We start from the raw sequence: 25894 nt of genomic DNA on the forward strand, positions 1-25894 counted from the left end.
CATCACCCCTCTGGTTGAGCCCTCACTAATGAGTTTGATTTTACGACTTATAGAAGCAGGTGGTAAGGTACGGTCCCTTTAAGGGAATGCAGCGTTTGTGTATGTGTGTGGTTGGAGCTCACACACACATACACAAGGCCCAGTAGTGTGCCATTGAACGGTCCCCCCCCGCCCTGAGGGCTCTGCTCATGTGCTTGTTTAAAAAGCGTGACCATGGTCACGGCACAGAGACAAAAAACACATCACCCCCACCGAAACCGACCTGATTCTAGTACCTCCTTTGATCCCTCATCCGCGGCGGCCCGCCGGATTAGCGCTGATGTTTCTGGGCCTTTAAAAGACAAAGGGTCAGCGCAAGCCGAGCATGTTGCCACACACCGGTCCCACAAAGGTCCTCAAAAGGCCGGGGGAACTCTCAGAGAGGTCGGCTCACAGTAAAGCTCCTGCATTAGCCCGAGAGCGGCAGCGGAGCGGACTTTAACGGCCGAAGAGCCAGTGTTTGTTCACCCCCTCCACAAGAGCATCGCCGCCACACAAAGACAGCAAGCAGCCCACCCCCCCCCCCCCCCCCCCCCCCCCCTCATTTCCCCGTCGGCATCGTCGTGTGATGCTAGCTGCTGTTGTCACAGAGGTGCTTAAGTGGCCGTGTTTAATTACCAAGCCTGAAAGGAAACGCAGAGCCGCATCAACTAAAAGAAAAAACTAATAAAGGATAGATGATAATACGGCAGCCAGGCAAGCCCTGTTGACATAAAAGGAGGGGGGGGCTGTCCTTTTGCAGCTGCCTGCTCCCTGTGTTCTCGTGGTTTGCTCAAGGCTCTATCTGATCAATGGGAGGTTCCCACTGGTTTGTCTCTGGCAGCGACCCGGGGAAGAGCAGTTTGGCACCAGGGAGGTGAGAGTGGGCCCCGAGGGAACGGCTGGGTTGTCTCCTCCCAGGTTCAATTAAATAAATCTGGGAATGGTTTGCTTGGCACTGAAGTACGCTTGTTTTGTTGGTGTGCTTATCATATGTGAGGGAGAGAGAGGAGTTGGATCAGAGCCCTTTGTCATGTTTCGCGTGCCACTCGGTCAACATTACAGGAATACTGTGGGATGAACCGGAACACCTGCCGTGATGTCATGGGGAAATATGCCGCTTTTGTGAACACAATTTTAAGCTTTTTTTTTTTTAAAGGGTGACTTTGGCAAGCAACTTAACAGAACACCCAGCATCAAATCGCCCAGGTTCAGGGTTAAGTTCAGTTTGACCTTTGACCCGCGGGTGTCCACTCACATGACCTCTTGGAACTGAACCGAACGCCGTGAGGGAAGGTGCAGTTGACTTTGAGGTAAAATAGACACGTCTCTCAAAACGGTCAAGTTTATTAAGATACTTTGCATGTTTTCCAACAGCTTATCTACTACCGTCATCGGTGGATGCCCTGGAAGCCTCCCGCTTCCAGGGATGGGAAAGACATTGGCCATAAAAAAAGGATTTGAATAGTTAAGAGTTGTATCACTATATTATAGTAGACTCCAGTCATGAGCAGAGTGGATCAATTCTTTGTTTGGTGTCACTTTGACCATTTGTGAATGGTGAACCGATGTAGAATCGTGGCCGAGATAAAGCTTTGACCAGGTGTCTTTACCTATAAGACATCTGTGTGATAGAAAAGCGGTTTGTTCAAACTGTACCCAAACAGAGTTTAAGGAGTGCAAGCCTTATCTGAGTCCGCTGCCGCAATCTTAACCCATTCAGACCAGATCACGCATCTGTGCGTGTTTACCTTTAATGGTAAACACGCATTGATGCGCAATCCGGTCTTAACCCAATCAAATCACGGCAGGCCCTGATGACACAAACGGGTTGTGAAACTGCAACAGTGGTTACAGCAGCCGTAGTTCTGTTAAGAACTACGGAATAAGAATGGTGGTTGAATCTAACAAAAAAAATAAAAACTTGACACCTCCCATTCAGCTTCACTCCCTAACATATATTCTCAAAGTCAGCTGTCAACCAAATATGCAAATAAATGAACCATAATGTTCAGAGTCCAGCTCTGACTGAGACAGACACTCTCTTCATGGACTTGTTTACTTCACCCTATTTGCGTTGGCCATTGTCATGTGACCTCCTCACTCCCTCCCTCAGAGAGAAAGGTTGGTTCCTGGTTTAGTCCACTTCTACAAGTGGATGCACTTGTTGAAGGCAGGTGAACCACACACACACACACACACACACACAGACACACGGCGCTAACAAATCATTGACCTTGTCTCTCTCTCGAAGCACGCGTTAGCCCAAAACCTGCAACAACATTTATCTTTCTATTCATCTTTCCCAACGGGCTCTTATTCACAGGGAGTCACGGCGCGACAGAGCGACACAGTGAACATTCGAGAGAGGGAAGGAAACCCAAGAGGTCCTGCCGCTGACGGATTAACTCCAACCGCAGATTTTCCACCTGCTGAGCAAGAACTGAAGACAATGAGCAGCGGCTAACCGCGTTAGTCGCTCACAATGAGATCTGCAGTCGGCAGCGTTTGGACAATTAGCTCCCAGGCACGGCCCTTTTTATGACTGAGGCCAAAACCTATATCGAATTAAAGCAATTAACCATCCCTCCACTTCGCCTTGGTTTTCACCGGAGAGCAGAGAGAGAGATGGGCTTGTTTGCGGCGCAAACGTCTCAAAGTTGTAGAGAGACTACCCTGAAATATCCTGTTTATTCAGAAAGGGTCATTCAGAAAGAAACACAAGGCCTGGTTCAATCTGGTGGAGGACAATAGCCACTACTACAACATCCTTGTTCAAGGACCCCAACAGAGTGCGGATAGCGGGGGAATCAAACCCAGAAACCTTTCAGCTGGGAGACACAACATGCTGACTTACACTATCCTCATTTTTGGCAGTAGAGTATTTTACCAAAAGTGTGTAGAACTAAACATGTCTCGTTATTGAATCACGGAAACCACAAAGCAGCAAAAGGATCCCACAATCGTACAACGTGCCAAACTTTCATTCACTCGGGGAGAGGTGTGCACTGTGGTCCGAGATCCAAAAAGACACGATGCATTCATGAAGAAGAGGACCGACAATACACCAAACTCGTCGTCATGCTTGCGGGTGTGAACACCACGCAAAAGGTCCATTATTCTCACGGTTCGCGCTCTACAGCTTTACCATCACCTACACAATTTGTATTCGATTTCTTCACCAGCTGTGGACCCAAGAAAAAAATAATAATGATGCTTGGCAGGGAGCTACATTGGTGGGGAGTGAAAGACGCATGCTTCACATTTGAATAAGGAAGTGGTTGTGTGTGTGTGTATGTGGTGGTGCAGCTCACACAACTCCATGCAGAGAGAAGTAGTAAGAATTCAAACTGGACTACTGGAAAGATTCAAATCTAAAATCAATTGATGAAGATGGTGAGAGCCTGCAAGGACAACATCCCCTTCCCCTTCCAAATCCCCGTCCCAGTGAGTCCATTACCCAAACGACTACCCATTACCCTAGCTCACTTAGTGAGATCCCTCATACATTAAGGAGCGGGTCAAACACCCCAACCACTGCACTATTCTGCGGCCTCGTCAAACCCTATTCACGGTTGCCTCGGGTCATGCAAATCAGGACGGTGTTAACATGACAGCAGGGGGAGGAGGGTGGAGGCCAGGGCTGCACGCTTGGAACTCAAAAGTCCCACCAAAGTCCAAGCAGGGCGGTAATCACAGCAGCAGTCGTAAAGAATCTACAGCTCACACGTTGACACTGCCGAGGGCGAGCAGGGCAAAGGGGCACAGGGTGCTACAATGTCCTCTGACCAGTCCGCTCTCCTCTCTGCAGCCCGACTGCACAGGACGATAGTGGACTGCTGTGGTAATTGAATCATGCCCGTCAGGAACAATGATACGATTGATAGAAAAAAGGATTCTCCGAGGAAATTGAATGGCAAAAAGTGGTTGAAAACCAGACACACACACACACGACTTGAGTCGTTAGTTGTTGGATGACCCAACTCCAAAAACATACACAGCTTGTGCATCGCCATGTCAATAGTGCACGTTAGCATGACACACACACACACACACACACACACACACACACACACACACACACACGTCAGGACACCTACCTGTCAACGTACAGGACGAGAGAAGGAAGCGCCATAGTGAAACACGTCGAGGAAAACAACTTGTACAAAACTCAATACATTCAAGGGTAAACAAACACACAAAAAAACAGGCGTGGCCAGAACAGAGTGAAGCTCAGCGGTAGGCAAAAAAAAGAAAAAACGCAAAATAATGCAAAAGGGGCCAAAGGAGAGATAGAGACACCAGTATGAGTCTCTCAGTTGCTCGACACTACACTGTGTGTGGTTCTGTCTTCACTTCACAAGACTGAGAAACAGGGAGGAGAAAGGGGAGGGGTGGGGCCATCGCAGTGAAAACATGTGAACTGACACAAACACACCCCCACCTTGGGGAGGGGTGTGTGTGTGTGTGTGTGTGTGTGTGTGTGTGTGTCCCTTGTGCGAGGGAGGGGAGGACAGAGTTGTGTCGGTGGGATTGTGACCAAGGAACGGACGGGACAAACTGGAGGGCGGGCGCTTCGGAGGCAACGGCCTTAACGATCAGGCTTGCCATCGGGGCGGGGGGCAAGGTCACACTAGGCATCTGGGGGTAAAAACATGAACACCGCACAGTTCAATTATCCACAGCTGCACTGAAAACACACCGAATCGCATAGGAAGACGTCCCCTCATGGAGACGGGAATAAGGTCTGCATGGTTTATTTGTAGAATAGCTGCTGGATTTATCGACACCCACGTTTTAACAGGATAGATAAGAGGAGAATCATGAGTTCATGTCTGATGGGCAACATTTTAATCCAGACATCCGAGTCTGCCGTTGTGTGGAACAGGCCGTTTGCTTCTTCCCCATTGGCTGTTGCTACCGTCATCGCCGATTTGAGTCCCAGTCCCCCCCCACATCGCGCGAGTTGGGCCTAATAATAACAAACTGGTTTGAAACATCTTGGCCAGCCTGACTCTAGGGGCTGCAGGAAAGTCAAGGTCTAGATCCCCCCCCCCCCCCCCTCAAGGAAAAATTGAGGATTTGTTAACCCTGACCATATTTTCATACTTTTGAAAATTGGGACAGTATTGAGTGAGATTTATGTCCAATTAAAGTGCTTGTTTTCGCTACTGTCGAACCCAGATTCCATCTCCCGCCTCGACTACTGCAACTCGCTCCTGGCTGGACTCCCTGCCTCTGCGATTAAACCCTTGCAGCGCATCCAGATAAAAGTTGTTTCTTTAACTTTGACATGATCAAGGTCGGCCATTTTAATGGTGTCCAACCAAGTCTCCCTCAATGGGAACATCAGAAAATAGAGTGCAGGTTGAAGAATCATAAAGTTTGCTTAGAAAAAGGTATCGTGTCACATTGTTAGCACAGGTTCACATTACGCGCTTCAGGGACACCATGGCTAATCATGTCAAGAGGATTCGACATGCTTTGCCCTGTACTCAAAGCTAGGGTTGGTAATTTGGAAGAACCAGCCAGAGTAAAATTGATTCAGAACCTCCCCCAAAACACGCATCTCCCTCCCTAGCTTTAGCAGGGAGGGAGATTTTCTAGCCTTGTGGAAGATGACTGTGAGGCGAGTCCATGGGCAGAAAACATGCAGGCAGCTGAGCAACTAGGTAGGTTGACAGACTGGTTGGCTGTCCATTTCATTCAAGCCAAATTTAATTATTGGATGTGCTAATTAATGGCCTTCGACAGCCACAGATCTCCCATTTATTTCCTTTGTCATAGAATTTGATTTATTGATTGCGGTCATGATGACAAGAGAATTTCAACTAATATTAAAACAAATTCTTCTGAATATATTGCCTAACCTAGCTCTAACCTAAACGAGTTATGTAGGATTTTTGACTAGCCATTTGTGTGCGTTTCTGGGCTTACGAAATGTTACGTGGCGCTACAGTATATTATCTGTCGGCAAAAGTCTGCTGCCAAATTTCAAGAAGCAGTTTGACATAATTACAGACCGCTGCCAAGACATTAATACTCCTTTATAGCGGGCAGAGTGAGGCAGGGCTCAAACCTAAAGCTAGGAGGAAGGCTCATCCATCAGACCCATCCACCTAGTCACACACCATTACTATGCATCCCATCGAACACATCGTTCGCATGTCTGCGAGACGTCTCCAAGCACACCTTGATTAACTGGCCTTTAAGAACACATTTAACCTTCTTGCTAGGTTTCTGTATCCTTTGGCGTGTTAGGCTGCGGTTTCCTTGAGTCATGTCCTGATCTGAACACTGCGTCGGGTCGACTTCCAGGAATCAGCAATAGAGGTGCTTTAGCCAGAACATTAATGGCAGGGTGTTGCCCAATAGGTTGTTGCAGCAACATTGAGCAACGGACCGGTGAGGACATAAGCCCAGTTAAAGCTGAACCAAGCAATGCAATGGGGTTCTCCCCAAACTATGCAATAGTGGCACCGCTCCACCATGGAACATTTGACAATAGGGCTGTCACAACAAAGACATTTAATTTCTGAAGTGGTCCATTTGGTTAAAATATGTTTACTGGAAAAACGCTCCAAAGAGCAAAACTGCTATATCACCTAAGTGCTTTGTGGAGGAGGTTGGCGGCTTTTGATCTACTCTGAGTCAGAATCGGTTACAGCAGAGCTTTAATGTAAAGCGAGCCGCACAACAGACGAGCTGCGGAGCACCGCGTCGGACAGCGTTGATTAGGTCCTGTTCAGTGTTTAATATTATGAGTGGTAAAGAATGTCTCTGTGATGCATTCCAAGCTTTTGAGCAGTGGTTTGTACATTGTTCTATTAAAATTGTACTGCAGGACTAGCGCTATTCAAGAGCATGCTAAGAAATGCATTATGGTAGATGACGGAAAAAGGAAATCTTAACTAGAGTATACTGCTAATAAGCACCCTAACCCTAACTAATTTAAAGTGAATGAATCTTTTAACAAGCACCCCACCCACACACTTTTATCAGCATCCTTACCTGGCAAAGAAGTTGGCTAGCGGGGCGAGTCTGGTCTGCCTGGGTTCTCCCAGCGTGAGCCCGGACCTCCGGTTGGGGCTCCAGACCTCCCTTGGCAGGTCACCCAGGGAGGTCAGTGGCACTTCAGAGAACTGGCTGCTGCCGCCCGCGCCGCCGCCAACGCCGCCCCTCCCGTCGTCGTGGCGAATGCCGCAGCTCTCGTCCGTCTCCAGGGCGACGATGACGCTGGAGTCGGAGGCGACCACAAAGTCCAGCGCGTCGTCGTTGGAGACGGAGCGCTCCGTGCTCATGCTGGACGCGCTGCACACCGACCCGCCGTCGCTGGGCGGCCCGGCGCGCCCCGCCCGCGCCGCGCTGTCGTAGCGACCGCGGGGGAACGTGGACGACTTGCGCACCGCGCCGTTGGAGGGCGGCTGGAGGGGCAGCGTGGCGGGGGAGTCGTCGTCGGCGGCGGCGGGGGCGGGGAGCGGCGGCGGGCCGCCGGGCCACGTCGTGTGGGCCTCGGGGTGGCTGACCTCCAGGGTGGGGAGGCCCGAGTCTTGGGAGACCAGGCTGCGGCGGTCCCCGCCGGGGTCGGGGTCGGCCAGGCTCTGGCGCCGCGGGCTGCTGTAGTAGATGGGGGTGGGGGAGGGGGGCACGGAGGAGGGGGAGGGCTGGTAGCTGGGCAGGGAGCGGCTGCTGCTGCTGCAGGGGCTGGCGTCCGTCCCGGGGGGGCAGGAGGGGTGGTGGTGGTGGTGGTGGTGGGGGTCGTCATGGTGACGGTCCTTAAGCGCAGAGCCGTTCTCCATGATGGGGGCATCGGAAACGCCTGAGAGGAGGAGCAAGAGGCTAGTGAGTGCATTGATAAACGTTCTACGTGTCAAAGTGTTGTGTGCCATGGGTTTGCTTGGAGAGACATTAACTTTGTGAGACATTAGCTACATTTGCAATGGCTTCTCCAGAGCGTTACCCTTTGTCTTACAAACCACGGGACAAGAGTTATTGCTGTCACAGCAGCACCAGATACTAATGACAGGAGTATGAGGGAAAAAAAGCAAACTATTAATATACCAAAAGAAAAGAAGAAAAAAAGTTCTGGGTGGCATATGCACAGAAGTGAAAGAAAAACACTAAAAAGAAATCTTAAAAACACAACGAGTAGTCAAAGTCAAATATGAACACACAGTGTTAACATTAAAATTACTCACAGGTTGCAGAAAAACACTTATTGAATTAGTCACGCATCTCCGTTGATGGATCCCTAACATTAGCTTCAGAGAGGGCAGAGCCAGTCTGGCTCACATAATTTGAGGAATTCTAAGCAGTATTACAGGGCTGGTGCCCTCCCCCAGCCCCAGACATAATGAAGGATTTCCCAGTCTACTAGTGAGACTGGTTGGTTCAACCGCTTTGCATTCCTCCCACTCTTATTTTCTCTCTTGATGAGGCAGCTGTACGGTACGCCTAAGGTGCCGCTTCGCTGGGTTTTATTTTTAGAATGTATTTTAAACCGTCTCTCAACCACGGGACTGAGTTAACAAAAAGGAATCTCTACCGGTGAGCAGGTAGTTACGAGTCAAGAAGAAATGCAAATATTTAATAATAATTATAACCGATATACACGATACCCAATCTGGTTCCTTGACTTTGCACAAATTGTTGATTAACGTTTTTCGAGAATTTCCGATGTTAAAAAGGGCTGTCATCTGCTGATTAGCCATTAGATTAGCTGATACACATGTTGACCCTTTGCTAAATGAGAGTGTCGACCCTGATGTATGGCCGAAATATCTGACTGGTGCCATACCTTAAATATGAAGTACCATTTATTTTTTTTGGAGGAAGTCCCCTCTACTACCACACACACACACACACACACACACACACACACACACACACACACACACACACACACACACACACACACACACACACACACACACACACACACACACACACACACACACACACACACACACAGGCTGACCCTTGCTGGTGACATCCAATGTGCGTATACCCCCTAGGCGGACAGACATTGTTGTTCTTTTCCAGTGTAAGACAATCTCCCAGCATCAGCAGAGGGGACGGGGCAGGAGGGGAAGGAGGGTGTTACCAGAACCCAGATGAGCGAGGCATCAGATGGCAGAGCCACATGACGGTGCTGGGTCCAAACAAAACACAGCGGCTGGAGGTCGGACGTCTCAGAGCTCCGCAGTGGTTAAGAGACTGAATGTATTAACTAGTAACTCATGTAGAAATTAGAGGCTTTTATCCAAAGTGACTTGGTGACAATTGTTTTCGGACAAATGTTCTTAGACATTACACATTAATTACACACCAATAAGCAGGAAGAGGTTAGGGAGCATTTTGCTCAAGGAGGCCAACAGGTAAAAATTTAAAACACGGGGATGACCTCTAACCCCTACCTGCTCCTTAATGATGTGCACATGAAACCACTGCAAGTCTCTTTGGATAGAAGTGGTTGCTCAATGACGACATAGAGAAACAGCAAGGATACCCAGTGAAGTGCCGAAAACCCAACCAGTAGCAGTTCATAGGCAAAGACAGCTGATTCCTTGCTTATGAGCAGGTCATGTGGCTATGCGACCATGAGCTCGGGATATCCACAAGTAACCCCTCAGTTGTCCCAACAACCAGACCCCGGCCCAGCCACCGACGAGTTTGACAATCAATGATATTTATTTTGAGGCATCCTCAAAAGCGCTCGACTTGTTATGATTGGGAATTGAACCGGCAACTTTTCAGTAGTCCTGGCAACTTGACACAGCGACTGACAAGTTGGACAGAGAGTGTATGTGTGTGCTCAGCCTGGCTCTGCATAAAAAGGTCTGCTTAATGACTAGATGAGGTAATGTAAAATAAAATAAAACTGCAGTTCTGTTGCCTCAACAGACAAAGCCACACATAGAACCTATTTCAATATTTATCATTATGCTATTTTATCAACAGGTACCCTATGGTTTAGGGGTTGAAAATCATTAACTCATAGATAGCATCATAAAGTATATTCTCACACACACACACACACACACACACACACACACACACACACACACACACACACACACACACACACACACACACACACACACACACACACACACACACACACACACACACACACGAGCCCATCTTACCATAAACAAACAGTGACGGAACAGGAAGCATTCAAACACACTTTAAAATCTACAGTTCCTTCCTGTATTTATAGTAACAGTTCTTTGAAATGGCACAGATGAAGTCGATTTGGTGTCTAAGCATCAGCATTTTCTAGCATGTATATGAAAAATGCAACCTTTTAGCAAAAGTAAATGCACAGTTCGCCGAATCAAGTACCAAGTCCATGTTCTAAACGGCGAGCTCTCATTGGTCTTCTCGTTCGCTTTGGATAAAACCCAAAACGGCTGTAACAAATGGCCATATAATTGTGTATTGTCTATATCGTATTGTTGCTACAACGGGAGTGTCATGTCCTACCACTCGGGCTCTCCTGCGGGTCCTTGGTACCCTCCGTCGTGTGCGCCATGCCGGGGGTGCTACAGGTGGGCTGCTGCCGCTGACGCGCCGGGTCGGCTCATGACGACGCGCCGCCGATCAATCCGCCACCACCGCCGCTACTGCTGTGGCGCCTTATCGCGGCAGCTGTAGCACGTAGTGGATGTGTGTGATAAGGAGAAGCCGTGATGCTCGACCACATGAGGTAAAAAACAACAATATCAGGCTTGAAATAAGCCAGGTATGATTGCAGATGTAAAACGCCGCCAGTTGTGGCTACACTTGTTCGCCGACCGCTTCCTCAAGTAGAGATAAACAGTGAATCATCCGGTCGTAAGTGCCTCACTTTTGCGTATCACCGCCGTTTCGCACGTTATAGCGTTTCGGCTAAGACTCCTTGACCCGGTTCAGCTTCAGTGTTCGTTATTTAACGTCACTTCTTATCTCGAGTTGAATTTTGTGTTGTCCATCACCACCAGACCCTACCTGTCTCGGTGCTCCAGCCGCCGCCATTTTAAAACAAAGTTAGGGAGGGAGTGCAGCGTGACGAGCCGAGGGCGGCAACGCAGGCAACGGATACACCTGTCGGCCCCTCTATGGTTCTGGTTATTACCCGCAGGTAGTGTTGCCAGATTGGGCGGGAAATCTGGCCGGATCTGGCAACACTGCCCGCAGGTAGAAATAATCGACTATTCTGCCTCGTCATTTCAGATACCCCCGTTGATTCAAAATGTATGAGTGTGTGAATTTGGTGTAGGTAACGACGGTTTTTATTGCTACAGTGATGATGGCTGTGACTTTCACAATACTGGGTCATTTGTATTGCTCCACATCTAATTTCGCAAGAAAAAGAAAAATGCTTGGTAAAAGATGAGTAGGCTATTTTACACACAGAAATTCATGTGATTATTATAGTAATTATTAAGGAATATCACATTGCTGCTGCACCTGTCGTTGGACAGGTTTGGTTCAAGACTGAGAAATATTTCCTAGAACATCTATAACAAAGCAAATGTGTATATATCACATATATATTGAATATATGACGAATATGTAATGGAGAAGGTATTACTGCAAGAAATATAATATTATATATATATATATATATATATATATATATATATATATATATATATTCTAACAGTGAAAATAAAACCAGTCTTTCATATAAGGTGACACCACCCTGCCCTCTAGTGTCGTAACGAGAGTGGTCGCAATGTCTCCTTTCCTCAAAGCATATTTAACGGGATACAATACATAAAAATCACACCTTCAAAATAGGCTGGTTTATTTGTTTATTTAGATGTAAAAGACACTCCACAATGAAACCAAATCATTTGCTTGGTATGATCATGAAATCCGAACAACACATCTACTTTGGGACTGATGAGGTTGGGGGAGAACATGTAAGAGTGTAGTAGAAGATGAAGGGCATGAATGTTTAAGAATGAAAATAAAGATGTTTAGGGCTGGATTTGTTCCAGCACCACAGTGCAATCATACCCATGTGGTTTTGAATGCATTCTCCAATCAAACATGTTTTTTGTTTATTTGTTTTCAAGCAACCCAGCAATGGAAGAATATAATTAATAAAGGATGCACTGATTTCCAATGCCCCAGGTAAGTGCTTTTTTGTGACTTAACTTTTTCTACAGACAAATAAACACACACCCACGCACACACACACACACACACACACTCATGGACAGTCATGTTTTTAATTGCTTTTTATTTTTATCTAAATCCAACATAAATTGATGGGAGTGTAATGTTTGCATGCTGCATTTGTTTTTTTTAAGACAAAATGCGCAGATCATTTCAGCCATCCCTCTCACTCCAAAAGTAATTAACATGCAAAATTAAGTGATACGATTTCTCCATATCCTAAATGTTAAAGTTTACATGCGCAAAGGTATTGCATAGGACTAAGGGTCCTGGGAATACCCCCCACATTGCTTACCTAACCTACGGTGGCCTTGTTGCCCCTAAAACCCTAGCATTTAAGCATTAGCTTTTTGACAGTCAACTAGTTGGAAGTATCACTAATCCGCTCTAAAATCCTTTTGTTTCCTCTTACACACTCGCTGACGTGAGTACAATTTGTGTTGTTTGCCTTTTTGAAACAATTTCCTGAGTTTTATGACTGTCAAGAGAATCAAAATAAAGCAATCCCCTGAATTCAGAGTCCTTGCCACTAGACGTCTACGGTCAACCCAACAGTGACCAAAAAGAAAATACATGTTTCTGGGGGCATGTATTCATACAATGAATGCATGACTCTGCATTGGAACTCAAGATGACCTATCAGAGAAGCCGTATGTAAAACCACGGCCACAGCGGGGTGGACCTTGACCTGCATCAGTTCATTACAGCGGTCGGCACACAGAGAGAAGGTATATGGCAGCACGGTTCGGCCACTACAAACAATGCGATGATGGTTTGGGTTTTCTCGTAATCTGTGCTTCAAATAGGTAGAGTGCAGTGCGAGTTTCTCCCAAATCCCTTCAATAATTAAACAGGGAGAGCAGAAACTGTAATCCACCGCAGAGCCTAAAACACATGCACAAAATAAAAAAAGCAAATATTTGCAGGTGCATTACCTCAAAATTTAATTTCCAATGCACAGGCCACAAAAAGTATCAATCCAACCACCCATTTTAGGGCTTTTATGAAATACATGTGTTGAACTAATTGAGGAAAACAAATTACTTGCATTTTGAAAAATGTATGTTTTGCATACACTCTGTTCTCTGAGATAAAGTCTGAGCGCACCAATTTGTTAAATTAGTGTTATAAGCTCAATGCAAACGTAGACACACGCTCACACACAGTGACACTGCTGGATATTTGAACAATATTATGAACCAAAAATAAAATTGAGGAAAAAAAAAAACACTTCAATAAAGAATAAAGCATTTGTATCTAGTATCTTTCTGTATCGTCTTTTTTTCTTTGTTTCTACCATTCAAAATTGTATATATATACTTTTTTTTTGCTGGAGTTCTACTGACAAGGGAAAACGCTATACTTTGTTAAATGTGTTAAACTTTGCACAAGGGAAGCTTCTTCACATGCCTGTGTTTCAGTATCGATTACAGGCCTGGCGAGGACGCAAGGTTAAAAGTAAACGTGAAAAAAAAAATGAAAAAAAATCATTGTAAAGCAAATTCAAAGAACAGCCAAAAATGTGTTGTTTTTCCCCCTCATAAAACTTATCGATACCGATAGTAAAGCATTCGACTGTCTGGACTGAACAAAATCGGCTATATCATCTAATCAAGATGTATATCTTTATCTATATAGATATAGAACAAGATATAGCTCGATCTATTCCTATATCTATATTGATATCTATATATCTTCAGATATCTATATACATCCAGACTTTCCTTTTTATAATCATAGCACCAATTTTTCTTTTAATCCCGCAGGAAAGGAAAATAAAGAGATTTCGTCACACGGGTACAGACCCCCTTCCTTCCCATCCCCCCACCCTGATTCCCTGTGGTGTTGTGGACAGTCGCTATTAAAAAAAAAAAGAACCGACTTGACATTGCAGAACATTTTTGCACGCTTGGGGGGGTGGGGGGGGGCATTCAGATAAAAAAAAAAAAGTCAAACAAAACAACCACACACTACTTCATTCAGAAAGGCATCCAAGCTATTTATTTCTCAAACAACTCAAAAACTACCCCCCCATCCCCCAACATCCATTTTTGATGTAGACTTTCTGAACAGAGGATGGGGTTACAAAAATTAAATGATGCATTAGCACTCGTTTTATGGGGGTGCGGGTGGCGGTTTACACATTTTAAACCGCGATCGGTTAGGTCCCTATAGGTCACGTTTAGAAAACAAGGAGTGAGACTATTTGAGACAAACACATGCACATCCAGCCAGACACCACCGAAGCAGTATCCTAAGCTCAAAAGAAACAAAATAAATAAAAACAAAAAAAATGTGAAGGAGAAGTGACCAGGGCAGAAAAGCATGTTTGCTTTTGTACCCCCCTCCCCCATTATACCTAACTGTAAGTCTTGGGACCAAAGTACAATGAGAAATAAGATTCAACTAAAACATTTCGCCACGACTGCACATGGCGCAAAGACATGAACACTTGTTTTTTTTTTTCTTTTCCCATTTTTGTTCTCTTTTTGTATGTATATATATATATTTTTGTCGATCTGATTGTTGATTACACAAGGTTTAACATAAAAAGTAAATCAGCAGGATTAGGTTGGTGTGTGAAGTGAGGAGGGGGGCAGTCTCTTTGGAACATGAGCCTTCAGTGAGGCGTTCAAATGAGACCCCCCTCCCCACGTCTCTGGCTGGTGGAGGTCCAGTCGCCAGCGAGGAAGACCCTTCCTCTCTTACAACAGGTGTCCCCTGTAAAACCGGAGTATTCAAATGTTGCTGCTCCCTGTTGAAGGAGCAAAGAGCACAGTCTTATAACTGCAAAGGTATTTCAACCAATGTACAAATGTGTCTGTTGAATGGCTTTAGACTGTAGCAAATGTAATCTCATTATGCAGGGATAAATGGCCCTGCAGAAATCCTAAATTGGATGAGCATCGTATACATCAATAATCCGTTTTTTCGTGATATCAAGTTTGAAATAAGAAATGTAAGCGTAGGTAAAGTAAATAAACATGTTATGCGTCAGTACCTGTACATTGAGATCCAGGGAAAAGAGGGGAGCAGAGAGTGTTTTGCCACCAGCAGTCATCCTGCTGGGTGCTGGTTCCTCCCTGTCCACTTATGCTCAACAGGGGGAACTAAAAGGACCCCAAAAAACACAGTAAGCCAACCGTTCAGACCACTTTGAATGCGGAAATAAGATCATTAAAGCAGTGAGCATTGCTCAGTCAAATGTGTACGGTAACCCTTTTTAGGTGTCTTAAATATAAAAATAAAAATGTGTTACTCTGATTGGCTGAGGCTTCTTACCTCTGCTTTATCTTTGACGAGGTCATAGGTGATCCCATGCACTTGATCTGCCAATGCACATAAGCAGGAATCTTCTTCCCCACAAGGAGCCTCCTTGTCAATCTTGCTGAGCGGGACGTCAACCCTTTCACTCGCGATCGACAAAGCTGCCGCCTTCTTGCAGTCGAGGCAGACTTCTTGCTCAGCGATGGGCAGGAGGGTGCCAGAGCCCTCCTGAGAATCCAGAGAGGTCTGGGCACTCTTCTCCATGCCCGATTTCTTTAATCTGGGCAGGAACTTCCCAGATTCCAGTTCCGACTTTCCATAGAAAGGGCCCTCACACTCTGCGTCCTCTTCCAGAGGTTTGAGGTCCGCCTGCGGGTCTTCGAAGACATCCGCCGGTGGCGGGTCAGGAAAGCTTATCTCTTCTTTTTCGGACTCTGCCTCCGAGTCACTACCTCCGGCGGGAGACAGGTCCGAGGCGGATATCGGCCGGAAGTGGGTCCTGGGGGATATGCGGATGGCCCTGTACTGCGTCCGGTTGATGCCGTATATCCGTGGTTGGAGGGCTTCACTCTCGGAATCTGAGCAAAGTATCGACTTGGGTTTGAACCCCGGGCTAAAAGAAGCCATGTCCTCAGGCTCGAAGGAACACTCGACATGAAGGACCTGGGAGAAGGGATTGGTCAGGCTGATGGATGCAAACGGGTATTCTAGGTCTTGCTCCTTGCTGCTGAAGCCTCCATACGACCCAAGTAAATCTTCATGGAAGATGAAAGAAAACCCCTTGTTCAATCCCTCTTCCCCTCCTCCCCTGATGGCCTGGTGGTCGCCCTGCCCAAATGACACCAGGGGCCTCCACAGGGGCCTGTGCCCAGGCGCGAAGCGGTTGCTGGTGTTCATGAACACGTCTGCGCCAGACACAGTCACCATGTCCGAGCCGGAGGCCGAAGCTGCCGCCGCCGCACACTGCAGCAGGCTTCCCTGGGCTTCACCAGGCGGTACCACCGCCCAGTTCTTGTCTCCGCTCAACGTTTTCAGCTCTCCGTAAACCCCTCCTAGAATGAACGACGTGCTCTCCTTGTCAGAGGTCATGTCCCAGGGCTTGGACGGAGTCATGTAGTCCCCGGCACCATCGGCCTTAGGAAGCTTATTCTTGACCAGGCTGACCTGCTCTTCATTTTTGCCCTCCCACAGGTGATACTCAGATCGCTGCACCGCTTTCTCCGCAGGGCCCTTAATTGGACTCACTTTTGCCTGGACCTCCAGACAGCTGCCGCAGTAACCGCTCGGGCTGTCCAAAAGCATGCCTTGGCTTGGCTTCTCTACTCCTTGTTGAGACACCAAAGGATCGCCCTCTCCGATGGCTGTCCAAATGTCCTTAATTATCCCTGAGCTGTAATCATCACTCTGTTGGTTTGTGCTGTCAGAATATATGCCACTGTTGTACTGCCTGCTATCGTCCTCCTCCAAAGCTATGCCACATATTGACTCCAATTTAGATTTCTTGGTGAATGTTTGACTCAACGGTGTGCTAATGTTGCTCTCCTCACACTTTCGACCAGTATCCTCCTGCAAAAAATCTAGGATTTCCTCCTCTAGGTAGGTACCAGAAATTGGGGCGATAATACAGTTAATTTCTTCGTTGCCAATCTGAGCGGGATCCTCCATTTGCACGTTCCCTTGCTCGTTGTCTGAACGCGTCTCCTCAGAGTGCGACCATGGACTACACGTTCGCGTCGAAAGGTTGGAACAATTCTGTTCCGTTTCGTCAAAGGCACTATTTTTGGTCCATATTAGCAAACGAGACTGTTTATTAGAATGTGGGTCGAGACAGCTACTTGAATCCGTGTTGTTTTCGTGACCGACGGCGAGTGAGTCGCAGGGTAAGGGGACGGTGGGGCTATCGTACTGCAGCTCAAAGAGTGAGAAACAGGAGGAGTTGGGCGCAGATGGCTCCCCGGGGGCTTCAGGAAGACGGGGCATCTCTGGGTTCAGCATGCTTAGGGTGAAGGACACACTGTCCAGCAGGGGTGACAGCAGGATGGGAGTATCTACAAAGCTCTCTCCCTCTACGTCCTCGGAGCTGGAGGGAGAGTAGCTCCCCCAGATTTGAGCCCTGTGGTCAAGATCCTGCATTAGGAATCCGACAGACTCCGATTCCTTCTGCGATTCTGCCCTTATTGCACTTTCCCCTCTCAGCTCAAGGCCATCTAATACTAAACAACATTCCGCCTCAATGTCTCTTTGCTCTTTGCTTTTTTGTCGAATCATGTTGAGGATCCGACTCTCTTGTATGGAGTCTGAGGCACTCGTATCCAATATGGATTGGTATATGTCTACTTCATAGAAGTGAGTATATTCGGACAGATGCTTGTCATCTAAATCTCCACCGTCCTCTGGCTGAGGGCAGCAAGAGTTTCCGGCGAGGTCGTCTGCTTCGTCTTCCACTCCGTCCGGCCCCTCCACAAAGTGGCCGTCTACGAAGGAGCCCGCCGCCAAGTAGGCCCTCTGGTAGCTCTCGTTGGCGATGCAGATTCCCTGGCTGCCCTCCGCGAGCCTCTCCATGTCAGTGGACAGGGCAAAGCTTTCCATGGATTCAGCTTTGCTTCGGTACTTTGTCTCCAGCTTGCTGTGTTTGCTGCTGAGAGGTACAAAATACTCTGTGATGGGCTCGGTGTACCAAAGGGGCTCCTCCATATACTCTTTTTTGTCCCTGGCCTCGAGGGCAGACTCTTTAGCCTCTGCCCAGCTCGGATCTTTACGGTTCTCCTTCATCGCCCTTTTCCCCTTTCTGTAAAGCTGGGGTTGTTTGACTGGGCCACCTCCGACACTGCCTCCGACGCTGCCTCCTGCATTCCTTCGTTCCCCTTTTTCGTTGACCTTTGTGGTCAACTTTATCTGTCCGCTGTTGCGCCCTCTCTTAGCCTTCCCCACCTCTCTGGACTTGTGCCTGGTTCTTACTGCTTTGTTGCTGGACGATTTGGAGTCACCTTGGTTCCCGCTGGAGCTTGAGCCTGCCTCGCTAGAGCCAGAGGACCAGGAGCGGGGACGATGCTTCCCCTCTGCTCGGTGCCTCATGGGCCTCTTCATGTGGACGGCAGGTCTTTCCTCGGCCGCTGTGCTCCCGTGGTATCGGTTTTCCTTCTCCTTGTTTTGACGCTGATGCGCTTTCTCGATGGTGATGGTGGTAGCACCCGGCTCCAGGCTCCTCTCCTTGGTCACCTCTCCCTCGCTGTTACAATCCTTTGGAGAAGAGGTGTCCGTGCTGGTCTGTGGGGCTGCAGAGGAGGAAGAACTCGAGTAGGCGCAGGCCTTAGCCTTGTTCCACACCGTCATGATCTCTTGCAGACAAACAGGTTTCTCGGACAAAGGAGGGAAGGCTTCATAATACCTGATGCCACAGCAAAGAAATAAAGAGATTATACAAAAGAAGGTATTGGGAATGTGAGCATGGATATTTTAGAGATACGCAGTGAATATCCTGCAGCTTACATTTCCACCTGGTCCTTTGAAGAGGGGGACTCTGCTCGTTCAGGAGACTGGGAACCATCCGATTTCTTTCTGATCTGTTTTGCTTCTGTGAAGACATTTATGTTCAAGTTGCATTCAAGAGGAATTACATTGATTTGACTGACTGCTGCTTTTTCAAGAATGGAGATTGTTAAATGAATGCAAATAAGATTCAACCAAACCTTTCTGTTGGTTCTGGATGTCCTTGAGCTTGGAGCAAAGCTCTTCAACCAGGCTCTCAATTCCAGAATTCTGTGAACAAAAAAAAACATGTCATAGTGTTAATTTTTGTCAATGTCAAATGGAGGTTGACTTTGAATAATATACAAATTCATTATTTAAAGCCAAGCGATGACCAACAGCTGGAATCCAAACTACAATGTGATTATAACAAATCAACTTATAATAAATAAAAAGAATAGTATTTTTAAGACCCCAAACCTTTCCTTAAAGTCTTATGAGGTGAAAGTCAAAATAAAAACAGCATGAATACTGCCCTGCAAGTAATCAACCCAAACATGCAGAACACAGAACTACTCCTATGTAGAACATTCTCAAAATACACATTATTAATCATATTCAATAGGATGTTTTCCATTTCACAGGTGGAAATCACTGTTATTTATAAAATATATTCCACAAGGCTACTTTGTTAGGGAAATAATGACAGCACATCATAAAGCTAAGGTGATTCAGTGCTTATCACACTGCAAACTTCCGATGTAAAGATAGCCAATGGACGGACAAATGTCACAAAGCACTGGTACTGTTGATCAGGTTAGCTAAACGTTTTGTTATGATTTACCAAACGTGTCCTGACGCTAACCCCAACCCTAACGCCAAGGTATTCTTGTGTTAAGTAACATTCCGGAATAAGCAAAGGGAAAGCATGCATGCCCCAGGGTCTGTTTACTTCCTGTTGCCTTGCTCCTGCTAAACAAACCTGTTTCATGTAAAGGTTGAGGAGGAGACTTTCTGCTACAATGACTGGACTCTTGTTTTTATGCTGCTTTTTTGTGTCCGAAGTGAGACATAATGTACACACATCTTATGGTAGTTTAGCTTCAGTGTGCTTAAAGAAAGGAGTTTATATAAAATTGGAACCAATATTCAAATCCTCAATGCAACAACCTAAAAATAGCGATGCATTTCTGCATCGTCATAGACGATGACAAATCAAAACAGCCCTCCTTGGCATCATAAGAAAATGCAACTCACCACTATGTATTAACAACAATATTGAGCTCAGGCAAGATGTTTCTGCGAAAGCTTCATTAATGCTTTTTATCAATGAGGACCCTCATTAAAGGTTTAAACACTAACTGAATCACTTTTTTACTTATTCAACAACACATGAAACGCTTGCTTAGTCAAGTCAGGCCTGCTCAGTTGTGAAACATTAAGCAATTTCCAGTCTATCACTGTGTCCAATTCAGCTATTAGAACCAGTCTAAAACATACTAGATAAGCATAACGGGACATCTTCATAAACATATGCACATCCCCAATTGTCAAGTACTATCTTTAACAAACTTAAACGGAACACAATCTTTCTACTTAAACTAAACTTGGTTACCAGGAACTAAGGCTGACACACGCTCAGCTCGCTGTCAGAGCCAAGAGTTTTGAGTCAAAACCAGAACCACCACTGGAACTAATGCTGCCACAACTTCCCAGCACAAGCATTTCCCGTTCCCGGTCACCATCGTGGGTCCGTTGCTTACCATGTCACCGGGCTAACGGAACAGAGGGAAAGTTCTCTGCCCCGTGCTGCTGCTGCTGCCGTGCTCCCTTCTGTAACATTGTGCTAATGCTGATCAGCTGATGCCGAGCGGCTCTGCTGCTCTCTGCTGCTGCAATCCCGTGCAGCGCGTGCTGGTTAAAAAATAGACTGCAGAGTACCGTAGAGAGGGGCGCTCACTCTGTCCCTCTGCCTCTCAGACCCTCCCCCCCACCCGCTTCCTCTCCACACACACACACCATGTCGTCTGTCTCTCTCCATGCCACTGACCGCCCTCAGATTGGCATGTAGGGAAATCCCCTGTGTTCACTAGGTTTTAATATGGGGGACAGGGGACGTTGGACACAATAATTAGACAATGACTTCCTGGTTTGACTCCGAGTTGTTCCTGCTTACAGTTTGGTTACATCCAGAACAAGGTAGTGGACTACAGTGTTTTTTTCCAGTTCCTTGTTGGATTCATACAAAGTATACTTTTGACCTTAGCATAACCTTGTCAATATGGAGTGAAATGCTTAAAACCTTAACAAATGCCATCAGGACCAGTGCATAGGGTTATGTGTCTGTGACTGCATACAAACCAAAAAGTAGCCCAGTGCCACACCAAAACCAATGCCATCAAACATGATAATCAATGCATCAGGTAAAATAGATTTTTAAAAGTAATAGTGATAGTAAGATGCGTCAACGTACTGCAGAAAGCCACATGACTAGCTTCAGCCTTACCATATAAGGCAATGGCACTATATAAATGTCACCATAGAAAGAGTTATTTGAGAAAATGTTTGAAAAAACAACTTCTCTTACCCTTCTTTAACCCTATTTACAGTAACTGATGTGAACGGCCATGTGATGCCTTCAAAATCAATTGGTATTGAATCATTATATAATCAATAAATTGCTGGGGGGCTGACCTCATCAGAGGCAGAACGCAGACACTGCACGGCGGCTTGCTTCTTGATCTCCTCCAGACTCAGGTCCGTCCCTCCCTTCCTCTTGCTCTTGCCCCACTTCTTCCCGGCGCCCTTCTCCCAGCCCAGGAAGATGTCATTCTCCTGGTGGAAAGAGGGAACACACTGAGCCAGACAAAAACGTTCAGATCATTCAATACGTATGCTTCGTGTTGCTTTGGATTTGTAGTTCCCTTACAAATAAACAGAGTGTACAGAAACTGTAAAAAGTCACTGGGAAACAACTGTGACAATAGAATAACAGACAACTGTGAATAACTGTTAACTTAAAAAATCTGCTTTGACAACGAAGGAGGATCTGGACACCCTGTTTAATGACTAAGAATAGGTCAAAGGGTTAAATTCTTACGACGTGTAGTAAAGAAATACAGAAGTGATAAATAAAACAAAAGTGGGGAATATATGGCAGCTGCTACCACCAATAAAAGGCTTACTACTATGTGAAACTACTTTAACTAAATCAGGTGTTGTTTTATCAAATGTGCAGTACTGTTAAACATGGTCATCCAGTATGGGGAAACTCTTATAACAAGCCAAAGTTCATATACATAGTAATATAACTAACTTGGTTGACGACCAGTTTAAACTTCTCGGGATGAGTCATTTCTATTCATCAGGACTGTATCAAAGAAATGGCTTGACGCCCGGTGCGTACCTGGTCCTGCAGGTCATAGTCGTAGCTGTCGTGCAGAAGGAGGCTGAGGACGTAGCGGGTGTAGATAACGGCGTCGATGCCACACTTCTCCAGCTCCTGGCCCAGCCAGCTCTGGACCGGCCCCAGCGACTGGCGCAGGGACATGTCGGAACCGGGCAGCGGGGGGCCCACTGGAGGGAAGGGACGGGGGCGTGAGAGGCCTTGGGGGGGAGCGGGACCGTCGGAATCTGTGCTAACGGGACGCATGGAGCTCTCAGGTGTTGGTCATTCTCAGCTGGAGTGGCATGGTGACGGCTGGGTACTGCGGAGTGGGTGCGGGTGAAGGGGTAGGAAGGATGGGCTGGGTGGGTGTGCAGGGGGGGGGGGGGGGGGGGGGGGGGGTCACTTCGGCAGGACGCACCAGAGGGGGACTACATGGGGTGACATGTAGGATGTTGTTGTTTTTCTTGTTGTACTTCCTTTCTTTGAGTTGTTGACTTTTTATTGCTTTGAGCAAAACTGAGACTTTACTCGTCAGGCATGGCTTGTGCTGATTGGAGGCATCAGCTGCTGTGCAGAACACAACGGTGTGTTTGCCTCTCAGTCGCAAGGATCCATCTTAGAGCCAAGTCTTACTTCACGGGCACAACTGGAAGTGAAGAAATGAAAAGCAGGCATTAGTTTTATTAAAAACATAAATAAAAAGTCCCCTAACCAGGTTATCAAGACAGAGGCCTCAATCAACACTTTGTCAAAAAAGAGAATGCAGCAAATAAGCATAGAATCTAATTTAACAGCAAAATACAATTAACTCACAGTTCAAACGTTTAACATCAATGGTAGAATCGTTTTGGTGCTGGTCTTTCATATTTCCAGGTATTACGATTAGAGATATAAAGCCAGAGGTAAAAGAAAACCATTTTACGAATGTTTTTATCTTGTGTTAGTAAAGTGTGTATTTGGTTTCAGACCGCAATGGCCTCAGCGTATAGGCCCTTCCAACTGTTCAGTGAGGATAACATGAAAATAAAAAACAAATGTAGGCTTGTGTCATCGTGCATTATAAGCAGACAGATACAGTAGGGCTCTGTTTCATTGTAGTAGCTCATTGGTACAGAACCAGCAGCCAATTCTAACTCAGAACTACAGTACATGCAACAGAAGAATGTTATCATACATCTGTCTTCTAACGATTCAATGTAGATACAATGTAGATGAAGAACTCGCCAGTAAAGTATCTAAACATTTAACCAGCTAGGCATTTTCATTGGTCTTTGGGTATTCCATTCAAGTTAGACATATCAATGTCAACTCTTATATTCCAAGACCAAGATTTTGAACGTGCTTATGTCTGTGTACAGCATTGGCGACCTCGAGTGAGTTAAACTCCTGACTAAGCAATAGGCAGTCAAACAGACGCTTGCTGTCAAATGCATGCGTTTCAGTTGCCAGCAGCGGATTATAGAAACAGGGTGAGGAGCAAATGGAGGCTGGGCCGATATGATTGGCTGGCCCGTCCGTCACTCAACGGTCGTATTCTATGCACTGCCCGATATAGTCGTCTAAAAGCTAAGATACAGCTATGCTTAAAGAGACCTGAGCTAGGCCTAACCGGCCAGTTCAGTGAAACAATAAAACGGTGTACACAAAACCAGTTGTCACCCCAACGTAATGACCAAACCAAATGTAAATGACGAGCTAATGTCTGCTAGACATGGCTGACTATAGCCGGGTAGAATCAGCTGCTTTGCCCGTCATTGGCAATGACAGAATTGCATAGACACAGATATCACCGGTCTGTCTGACAGCTACTTCGAGCTCACGTCCAGTCAGCTGCTCGTCCACGACGTATCGCGAGACATCGACACACCACAGCACCCAACGCATTTCCCATGCACTGTGTTACGACGGTTGGGATTAGCGGTCTGCCACTAGCCGCTAATGCTGCGTCAACTTATATCTGTTAATGTGTAGATAGATATGAATAAGAAACGTTGACGCGTGTGAATAAGACGTCCCGGGCCGTCATCCACGTCTGGGGGGGGGGGGGGGGGGCAGTAGGTTTGGGGGGCGGAGGGGGTAGCAAGGTTAGCCGGATAGCCGACCTTTAGCTAACCAGTGTGCTAACGTCAAGTTGGCCAACTTCTCCCAGAGCATAGTCCAAACACTGCCAGTGTGTGACAGTTGGCTCTAGCTACGTTGGGTTACAAAACCACTAAAACCCGACGAGGGACCACTCAGAATGTGGATACCAACTCGTACGGTTTTTCTTTTTAACATTGCTCGTCCGTGGTGGCGTAGATAGTGCGCGAGAGCAGGTGAAGCTTTTGCTATGGGGGGGGCGCGCACACACACACACACACACACACATACATACACACTTCCCCTTTAAACTGTGGCCAGATATCGCGAACGTATAACTGTACATTTAAACTACGAAGACAGTAAGACACACTGCTACCGCGGTATTAAAGCAGGGAAAGGCCCGGCTCAATGAGAAGTCGCTCGTTGATCCACTCGTTGGCCAGTTGTTGTTGTGACTAACCGGGAGGAGGAGGAGGAGCGGCTGCCCGGGCGAGCTACCGCCGGGGACTGTCATTCCTCCCCCCACACCCCCCTTCAACACTGTGGCGCCGTACCGTCCACAAAACAACCCGATCCTCACACTCAATCGCTGAACGAGGCCGCAAAACGTGACATTTAAACGACACACATCGGTTGCCGGTTGCCGGTTCGTCGTCCCCCCCCGCCCCCCCCCCCCCCCCCCACCTACCGTGCCGTCGGTTGAAGTAAACGCGGAGCAGGGGGAGCGGTTACTTCTCTCCCGCTGCCGTTCCGAGCTCGAGCTCCGGAATCCGCTGCAGTAACATCACGTATCATGGACGCCGACACGAATGGCGCTGTTTTCATTCGACGCCGTCGAGGAAACCGACCGCCATTCCGGCTCCAGTAGGAAGAATTATTCCGTGTGCACCGTAGCAGCGGCCTGGACCAACATGTCGTCCGGTTGACTCGGTTTCACTCGCACCGAAAGGGGGTTATCTTAGCGCGCCTCCCACCTCGTCCGTATCCAGGCAACAAGGCAAACCTCTGCCGTCCTGCTTCCAGTGGGTTTTATATTCTTCCGCTAGCTATTGCATCAGAAGCGTAAATAGTACTTATTGGCCATTCGGGGTCACCTTAAATAACATCTTAATGTAGGAGAGTCTGGCCGGATTTAACATTATGTCATGTGCAATCCAAACAAAGTAAATCAAAATTAGAATTACAATTAATAATACAATTATTTCCACAGTAGTTTGTAGTCAGTTATAAAATGTGTACTGCATTCTGTGGGCAGCCTGCCAAACGAGTGTCCTGAAGAACACAAGTTAGGTTAAAAGTCATTTATGGATTCAGTTATATGGATTGAAATGAGATCTAACACTATTTCATATAATTATAGTGTATATCATGACACACACACACACCTACATAAACACATATAGTAAAATGAGAACGAACTGGGCCATTATCAACTGCCGAACAATGAACTGATGTCATTTATTTATGTATTTACTAACTTATTTAGATTAAATCGTTTCC

At 46.7% G+C, this 25894-nt stretch overlaps 2 protein-coding genes across 5 annotated transcripts in view; both read right to left on the bottom strand.

Moving 5' to 3' along the window:
* LOC307091237 (TBC1 domain family member 14-like) overlaps positions 1–11047 on the bottom strand; it is a 32775-nt gene extending 21728 nt beyond the window's left edge. The window contains exons 1-2 of one of the 2 annotated variants that reach the window (XM_079758175.1): positions 10507–11047; positions 7030–7837 (exon numbers count right to left, since the gene is read on the bottom strand). In XM_079758175.1, the coding sequence (XP_079614301.1) occupies positions 7030–7837; positions 10507–10555 (857 nt within the window). In that variant the 5' untranslated portion in view covers positions 10556–11047. Of the gene's footprint in view, positions 1–4118; positions 4281–7029; positions 7838–10506 lie in introns of those variants that run through there. The other variant, XM_079758176.1, reaches the window with a different exon arrangement.
* A 759-nt stretch (positions 11048–11806) lies between these two features.
* Positions 11807–25338, bottom strand: kiaa0232 (KIAA0232). Of its 3 annotated transcripts, none has more exons than XM_079758144.1 (8): positions 25083–25338; positions 22331–22958; positions 21619–21759; positions 19146–19215; positions 18946–19030; positions 15472–18844; positions 15191–15299; positions 11807–14944 (listed from the first exon to the last, which is right to left on the bottom strand). In XM_079758144.1, exons 2-8 carry the CDS (start codon positions 22574–22576, stop codon positions 14928–14930), a joined length of 4041 nt encoding a protein of 1346 aa, XP_079614270.1. In that variant the 5' UTR covers positions 22577–22958; positions 25083–25338; the 3' UTR covers positions 11807–14927. The 3 variants fall into 3 exon arrangements, with proteins under 3 accessions (XP_079614270.1, XP_079614269.1, XP_079614271.1); XM_079758143.1 differs by having other exon boundaries at positions 21619–21780; XM_079758145.1 differs by lacking the exons at positions 21619–21759; positions 22331–22958; positions 25083–25338 and adding an exon at positions 20688–20854.
* Positions 25339–25894: the final 556 nt, after the last annotated feature.

This window comes from Pollachius pollachius, assembly GCF_949987615.1.
Source record: "Pollachius pollachius genome assembly, chromosome: 20".
Classification (NCBI taxonomy): domain Eukaryota; kingdom Metazoa; phylum Chordata; class Actinopteri; order Gadiformes; family Gadidae; genus Pollachius; species Pollachius pollachius.

Coding starts and splice junctions, on each gene's coding strand:
- kiaa0232 (XM_079758143.1), bottom strand. CDS start 22,576: ATGCGTCCCGTTAGCACAGATTCCGACGGTCCCGCTCCCCCCCAAGGC. Junction 21,781..22,330: donor ACTATGACCTGCAGGACCAG/GTACGCACCGGG, acceptor TGTCTGGCTCAG/TGTGTTCCCTCTTTCCACCA. Junction 19,031..19,145: donor CATCCAGAACCAACAGAAAG/GTTTGGTTGAAT, acceptor ATGTCTTCACAG/AAGCAAAACAGATCAGAAAG.